This window comes from Sesamum indicum, linkage group LG16, assembly GCF_000512975.1.
Source record: "Sesamum indicum cultivar Zhongzhi No. 13 linkage group LG16, S_indicum_v1.0, whole genome shotgun sequence".
Classification (NCBI taxonomy): domain Eukaryota; kingdom Viridiplantae; phylum Streptophyta; class Magnoliopsida; order Lamiales; family Pedaliaceae; genus Sesamum; species Sesamum indicum.
The window spans coordinates 301,221-309,706 of record NC_026160.1 but is presented as its reverse complement, the minus strand read 5'-3'; the positions used below and the strand labels follow the sequence as shown (position 1 = coordinate 309,706).

General features: G+C 31.4%; 1 protein-coding gene across 2 annotated transcripts; it reads left to right on the top strand.

The window, feature by feature from the left end:
- Nucleotides 2,616–5,386, top strand: LOC105178455 (glucosidase 2 subunit beta). 2 transcript variants are annotated; one of them, XR_849134.2, is made up of 6 exons: nucleotides 2,616–2,976; nucleotides 3,075–3,188; nucleotides 3,592–3,687; nucleotides 4,310–4,492; nucleotides 4,574–4,677; nucleotides 4,840–5,384. XR_849134.2 is itself a non-coding variant. In XM_011101923.2 (5 exons), the coding sequence occupies exons 1-5, from the start codon at nucleotides 2,871–2,873 to the stop codon at nucleotides 4,576–4,578; spliced, it is 504 nt and encodes a 167-aa protein (XP_011100225.1). In that variant the 5' UTR covers nucleotides 2,616–2,870; the 3' UTR covers nucleotides 4,579–5,386. The 2 variants fall into 2 exon arrangements, 1 of the variants encoding a protein (XP_011100225.1); XM_011101923.2 differs by having other exon boundaries at nucleotides 4,574–5,386.

Sequence of the window (8,486 nt, the reverse complement as noted above, 5' to 3'; positions counted from 1 at the left end):
AATTTCATAGCCCCATTTATTATTAATTATTAAACAAACACGAGTGTCAGCATACATATATATATATATATATGTATGTACTAATATAGAATTTTATATATATACAATTCAAATATATTTTTGAATATTGTATCTGAATGAAATAATTTAAAGAAAGAGAGAGAGAGAGAGAGATTTAAAATAATTTACTAACAAACAAATTTAAATTTTAATAATATTTCATAACATATAACTTAAAATTCATTTTATTAGTTTCGATCTATTGTTCATTTATCTTTGTTTCTTGTTATTCAATAAAACAAATACAAGGAGAAAAATGCAATTTATCCCTTGATATGAAAAATGTGCAATTTTCACCAAAATCAACAAATTTTTTTCTTGAGTTTTTTAAAATGAAACAAAATACCTCTTATAACTCGTCATGCAATACATGCGCCCCTTGATTTGGGGATATTTCATACGGCATCTGGACCACAGTCTTAGAAGGTGTCATATTTAACAATTTGATTGCCGTCTCAAAAGCATACCCCCTCAAAAGGACAACGATAATTCAATAAAACTCATCATGCATCGAACTATGTCCAACAAAGTTTGATTCCTTCTTTTAGAGACGTGTTCAATTGTGGTGTTCAAGGAGGGGTCCACTAAAATAGAATTTCATTCTCTTTCAGATACTACAAGAACTTCCACATTCAAATACTCACCACCTCGATATGATTGAAGGATTATAATTTTGCAATCAGTTTAGTTCTTCATTTCAAGTCTTCATTTTTTGAACCGTTCAAAAAACTCAGATTTATACCTCATCAAGTAAACATAACCACATCGTAAGAGATCATTGGTAAAAATTATGAAGTAGGTGAGTTCGTCTCTGGCCTACGTATTTAGTGGCTCGCGGATGTCTGAGTGGATCAAATCCAACATACGGCTAGCAAGCGTGAATTACAAAAAAATACCAGATTTGGAACAGTAATTTTGGAATGGGCAACATCCGTTACAGATTGGAATGGTCTTTTGTAATGGATCACAAATGTTGACGTCATCAAGCCTTTATGTTGAATTTTCGTGTTTTGTGTTACAATATCCCTTCCATTTTTTTCTAAAAGGTGAATGATCGTAAAAATCTGTTCCAAATATGAAACACCATTTGGAATGGTCGGCATTGTGTTGAACGTTTATGCTGAAAATAAAGTTTCCTTACCAATTGGCCTATAAAAAATTGTTAGAAATTTGGAATAATTTAGCACTGTTACAAAACGTATTTGCAGTTGTAATTGCTTCCTTATTCATTTGTAATGTGTTACAAATATTGTTCCCAAAAGGGACTTCTGTAGCCTAATGGCTGGATTTTAATAGCTACTTTTGGTCACTTCAAAAATTGTTCCAGAACCCATTTCAAAGCATATTATATATATATATGTGTGTGTGCGAGGCATGTTGTTTCTTTTCATTCTTTCCCACTCTCTTAAATTGTTAACCACATATACTCTCAATTTCTTTTTGAATTTCGAGCATATACAATTGATTAGCTAGAATTAGGTTATTTTATCGTGCTCGGTTGATCTTTTCAGCTGGTTGATCAGGTAACAAGTTAAACCTTCTTTTGTTAATTAAAGTGCAGTTGAATTTATTATATTTTTTTTATTTTTATGTTAAGTATATATATTTTTAGTTGCAAGTAATATTTAGTAATTTATAGCTCGAAGAATAATTATATATAAGTGTATGTATAGTGATCATTATGTTAAGATAATTGATGAGATGGATGTATAAAAAGAATTTGTCAGGAAGGGCGATTTTAAGCCGAAATTTGAAGGGTCTTAATGGGCCAAGTGTCAGTGTGGTTATATGAACGACAAGTTTAAGTGCTAGTATTGGGAGTACAAAAACAAAAGGTTCAAAGTGCTAGATGAGGTAAATTTTGACTTACACACGAGAGGATTTATTTCAAAATACTATAATTCAATTTTTCATGCGCGAAGAGAAGGTGCAGAATACTTTGATACAGTAGACAAGACCAGTCGGACCAGGAATCAATCATACCTCTGGCTCGGTTCATAGATATAAAATTGGTGTCAATTGACTCGGTGCGAACCAGTCAAAGTTGATTGATAGATTTTTTTAATAAAAAAAGCTCCCTCTCAACCTCAAACCTTCAACTAAAATCAAATTCAATTTCTTCCCGAATCTCAAAAGGTCTTTTTTATCTTTTTTTTTTCTCTTACAAATGTATGCAAATTAAGATGTCTGGAATTGAGTTGATTATAATTTTACAAAATCGTAGTAAATTTGACTAATTTTATTTAATTATTTATCTATTTAGTAAAGATTTATGTTGTATGTATGCTTTTATTAGTTGAATTCAACGTATATTTATTTTAAATTTAGTTTTTATATTTGTATATATATACATATATATATAATAAGATTCGAATTAATTCGTTTTTTCAATTTGATCCGATTGATTAAATTAATATCTAATAATTTTACCGGTTTGATTTTCAATCTAATTCTAAAAATATTAGTGTCAACTGTTGAGTACAAAAGTTGAATCTTTGGAAGCTGAGGGACTTCAATTTTGACCCCCATCCAGCGGGATTCAAAATGCTACATCGATGAGCATATCCATACTCATTATGAGTTGGTTGACTAAATTTACAATGTTCTTGAACACTGAAAAAGCTTTTCAAACCAAAATACAAATTCTTCGATCGAAGGAATTGTATTAACTCTTTCGCTGCCGCCGATGGCCTTGGATGAAAGTGTGAAGAAAAAGATCTCCGTGATTTTTTGCGAATGGAGTGCAAGAAACGTAATTGTGACTTGAAGTTTGAGAAAGAGGCGATCTGTTGCTGAAATCCCAACTGGAGATGGCGACGAGTCTTGCTCTCATCACTTGTTTGTATTTCGCTTCTCTCTACATCCACCTCTCATATTCCTCTCCTTCTCGACTACCCATTGGAATCCACCCTCTAGGTCAATTTTCTATTGCCCAATCTCTCAGACACACACACAAACAACATTCGCACGCCACAATGCATTGTGAATTGAGCATTATAGTGTTGGAATTGCAGACGAGAAGTACTACGATGCGGAGCTGATCAAATGCAAAGATGGGTCGAAATCTTTCACCAGAGACCGTCTCAACGACAATTTCTGTGATTGCGCCGACGGCACTGATGAGCCCGGTAATTTGCCTTTGTCTTTTTCTAATTTGAGTCATTTTTGCATCTCTTCTTATATTTAATGGAGCAATTCATTAGTTTGTTTCATGTATTTTGGCTTGTGCACTTTTTGTTAGTAGAGTGAAGTCTCTTCGTTGTCAAATTTAGTGGCTGAAGAAAAGTGTACTGGAAAATGAGAAATAAATTGTTAGATCGAAAAATGTTGTTCAATTTAGGTATTTTGCAAAGAGAAGTCTTGGTTTTTGGGAACTTTAGCTGATTACGCACTGTAGCTTTAATTGTGTGAGTTCTGATGTGTTACCTGAGTTCATGTAATATATATATATATATATATAATATTGATTTGTTAGTAATTTTGAAGTTTTATGCTGTTTAAGTTTATGTGGCTTTATTTTCGATTATGTAGGAACTTCTGCATGTCCAGCTGGCAGATTCTACTGCAGAAATACGGGAAGTACACCAGCTTTCTTGTTTTCTTCTCGTGTGAATGATCGCATTTGTGGTATGTGTTCTATTTCTTTCCTGAACTTCTTTTCATCTGGATAATCTTAGCATAGTTTTTGTTGACTTGCATATGTTTGTGAAAATAGCTTAATGAAATAATGGGTTCTACCTAGACGCCCTGATCTTGAAAATCCACTAAATAAGACACAACATATATATCCAGGCTATATAGAACTTGTTTCCTTTGTGTTTTTTTTTTCGGTAAATTTGTTTCCTTAGTGTTTTCCTGGTCATCATTGCACTGGGTAGGCTTGCCAATTTAACACTATATGGATTTCAATTTGGCGAGTGATATTATTGATGCTTTCACATCAGAATAGACCTATGAATGATCTATTGTTAACTTAGTACTATTTGCTTGCACAATTTAATCACCTTAGCAAATTCTGCATGCCCCCTTATCTTAGCTTGCCGTGTTTATAAAATCACTACATAGGTAGAGAGGTATTATATGTTCCACGGCCGTCAACTTTTCTCCTCCTCTCTGAAGCGTCAAATTTCAATTCAAGTTAATAAAGCCTCTAACCTGTAGTTTCAACTTGTGTATGTCATATTTACTTCATACCAACTGATACTATTTGACATATCTTATTTAGTTCTAGTAACTTTCGTTCTTATAGACTGCTGTGATGGAAGTGACGAATATGGCGGAACTGTCATTTGTCCTAACACTTGTATCATGGGTGGGAATATTCTCTATCAGAGAACAAATTATGACTCGACAACCAGTAATCTGGATTCTCGTAATTCAAGAAAAACTAAATCTGGGATTAAGATGGAGGACTCAGTACAGAAACTTAGAGGTATTTCTTTGTCTACCACATTGCTACATTAAACTGTGTGTTTCACCCTTTCATAGAAATAACATTAAGTTGCTATTCCAGGTTGAAGGCTTTGATCTATGTCCAGGTGTTTCTTGTGATTGTTGCTGTGGCTTTCCTACTATATCGCCGGCGAAAGACTAGAAGAAGAAATTCACGATGAACAGGTTTGTCATTTTACCTTCTTTCGATCATGATATATTGACATCTACCTTCCCCTTTGAAATTTATTCCTGCAGAACAATTTTACCCCTCTGGTTTTGCTTCATCTCTTTTCATATATGTATATTTCCCTTTATGTGACCAACACATGGTGCAACCCTTTTTAGAAAATTGACATGATGCTGCTCAAGCTCCAAAACTTGACCATAGACTCCTGCAAGGCAAACTTGTTAGTCTGAAAAACAGTTTCTGGGAGTGCTAAATCCATATAGTTTGTTCACCGTGAAGTATCACAAGTTTCATTCTTTCTCAGTCTTAAATTATATTCAGAATACAATATTCTTGGTGATGGTGGATGAGCATTTTTTCATCTGAGCTGAGTGTATCCAGCAGTCAAGAAGTTACGCACACCGTACACTTATAAGACCTCCAAGAGTTGGTTGCCCTTGATATTATCTGGCCACAGGTTTCATTTCCTCTGATTTTGTATCCTTAGAGTCAGATGTTCAGTTAATAATTAGAGTTGTGGAGCTGATCGTTCAGAAGATAGCTATAGTGCTTTGGTTGCTGAAATGATTGAAGCTTAGAATGTCGGAGGTTTTTTAAGTCAGTTATAGATAACGAACTCTCTGAAATTGACAGTGAAGTTTTTTCTGCATATTGTTATATCCATCTTTATGTTTTGATTTGAAATGATCTCTTTACCCTGGTAGTGATGAAACAATTTATTCGCCTTCCCATTAATTGTCCTATTATTTTTAGAAACTGAACAAACACCAGAAAAAGACATTTGATTATTTAGAGTAATGTTTTGAAAATCGAATAAGTGATTGAATCGGATAAGTTATTGGATCACTGGTTCGATTGGTCAATTCGAATGTAAAAATTTAATTGATCTAAAATATATTATGTACATATATATATATATATATTTGTAGCATATCAATACATTATATATCAATTGATTAAATAAATGTATTAATATATTATATATCAATTGATTTTTAACAATAATTTATAAAAATGGTTCAACTCATAAATAAATACAAATCTATAATAATTTAACAATAGAAAACCAAAAAATCTCTTTGAGGAAGCAAATTAAATCAAAATTCAAATAAAAAATAATTTAAAATTTAAAACACCACAAACGCTTGAAATTTGAACGCTTTGTTGATTCCCTTTTGAGTCAAATAGAGGTAGAAACTACAGTCTCAATAATCCTTTTTTTAAAAGAAAAAGTAAAAAAGATTGGAGAAACTTGGAGAATAGGAGAAAGAAGTAGATAAAGAAGAATAAGAAAATGGGAAGAACGCGATTGGCAGGCTCATTGTCCCGCATTGGAAGCCAATGTAATCCAACCATGGTTCAATGTATCGGCCAGTGCGCACCTGAATTGGTCAGCGTGGATCTGATAAAAACGCCCGATACCTTGAAGAATTTATTTAAAAAATGCAGGAAAAAAGAAAAATTAGAAAAGTAATATGTTTTGGAAAAATTTAAAAAAGTAAGTGCCACTGCGATTACTCATCATGGTGCCACAATTTTTTATTTAAAAAAAAATTTCTTTTAATTTTTTTTTTAATGTGTCACCACGGTGACATTTTTTTTTATATAAAAAAATTTATTTATTTTACGATGAATTATTGCTAATTTCTCGTTAAAATTTCGGCACCATCATGGCGAGTTGTCAACCATCAAATATACTGTTCGACTCCCCTTGATGAGACGAACATTTTCCCACAAACAATTTTAAGTTTTATCACTCGTAAATAATGAATTTTTAGCACGAACACCACACCTTTCGGCCGTCGATTCGCTTCCATCGGAGCGACCCACGATCACGAACCACCACCACTGGACTCGCCTCGACCTAACGGTTCTAACGAGACCAACCTAATTCAATTTTATTAAATATTTGTTAAGATATGAAAATTTGAAAATTTTTTCCGCTGAAAATTCGCGCTGAAGCTGTTTGCTACCATTTCTCCACCGTCAGGACGAATCACAGATTAAGACCATAGCCGTTCGAATCCTGTGGTCCAGACGATTCCAACAAGACCAATCTTGCTCAATTTCATCAAGTATTTGTTTGTTCAATTAAAATTCATATATTTTAAAATAGTTATAATTTTATTAAATTCTATTTAATTAATTAATAATACTATTTATAATTAATTAATAATACTATTTATAATTAATTAAATAGAATTTAATAAAATTATAAATATTTTAAAATATATGTATTTTAATTGAACAAACAAAAAAAAAGAAAATTAATTTGACAAACAGTTTCAGCGAATTTTTGGTGGAAAAATTTTCAAATTTTCAAATCTCAACAAATACTTGATGAAATTGAGCAAGACTGGTCTAAATAGTATTATTAATTATTAATTATTAATTAATTATAAATAGTATTATTAATTAATTATTTTTATAAATAGTATTATTAATTAATTATAAATTTAATTATTAATTATAAATAGGATTATTAATTAATTATAAATAGTATTATTAATTAATAAATAAAATTTAATAAAATTATAACTATTTTAAAATATATGTATTTTAATTGAACAAACAAATACTTGATAAAATTGAGTAAGATTGGTCTTGTTGGAATCATTTGGACGATAGGATTCGAACGACTATGGTGTTCATTTGTGATTCGTCCTGACGGTGGAGAAATGGCAGCAAACAGCTTCAGCGCAAATTTTCGGCGGAAAAATCTTCAAATTTTCATATCTTAACAAATATTTAATAAAATTGAACTAGGTTGGTCTCGTTAGAACCGTTAAGTCGAGGCGAGTCCAGTGGTGGTGGTTCGTGATCGTGGGTCGCTCCGGTGGAAGCGAATCGACGGCTGAAAGGTGCGATGTTCGTGCTAAAAATTCATTATTTACGATTGATAAAACTTGAAACTGTTTGTGGGGAAATGTTCGTCTCATCAAGGGGAGTCAAACGATATATTTGATGGTTGACAACTCGCCATGATGGTTCCAAAATTTTAACAAGAAGTTGGCAACAATTCGTCGTGAAATAAAATAATTTTTTTTAAAAAAAAAAATTGTCACCGCGGTTCATACATTAAATTTTTTTTTTTCAAAACAATGTCACCGCGTTCTTTTTTTTTTTAAATAAAAAATTGTGGCACCGCTATGCCACTTACTTTTCTAAATTTTTGCAAAACACATTACTTTTTTAATTTTTCTTTTTTCTTATATTTTTTAAATAAATTCCCCCGATACCTTTACAATTATATAATTTTTGGACGGAGGTATGAAATTATTAACTTTACCTTTATAATACTTTTTTTATTTTTTTAAAAAATTATTAAAAAATCAAATTGGGTGGATGGGAAACTTATAAAAATTATTAAAAAAATTATCCACTTAGTGCACAAAAAAGATAGAAAATTTAAAAAAACAAAATTATAATTTTTATCCACAAGGGCATTTTGATTAGTTCATCACAAAATATAGACGAAAACCTAACGGATTGGACTAATTGTTAGATGACTATTAAAATCGGGGGGATTATTCGTAATTTTTCAAACAAAAAGAGGGTATTTATAATCATGCCAAACCTCAGAGGAAATAGTTGTAATTTACCCTTGTAATATTATATAATAATTTGTGATATTTAATCGTTTTTATAATTTTACTAATTCTTTGAGAATATTATTAAACATTGTATAACACATTTGCATCATATCATTCGATAATATCATGATTCGTCATAATGGATGTGAAAAAATACCTATCAATATTATGGCCGATACAACGACTTTGAACCATGAATCCAACATTATACA

Coding starts and splice junctions, on each gene's coding strand:
- LOC105178455 (XM_011101923.2), top strand. CDS start 2,871: ATGGCGACGAGTCTTGCTCTCATCACTTGTTTGTATTTCGCTTCTCTC. Junction 2,977..3,074: donor CATTGGAATCCACCCTCTAG/GTCAATTTTCTA, acceptor TTGGAATTGCAG/ACGAGAAGTACTACGATGCG. Junction 3,189..3,591: donor CGACGGCACTGATGAGCCCG/GTAATTTGCCTT, acceptor TCGATTATGTAG/GAACTTCTGCATGTCCAGCT.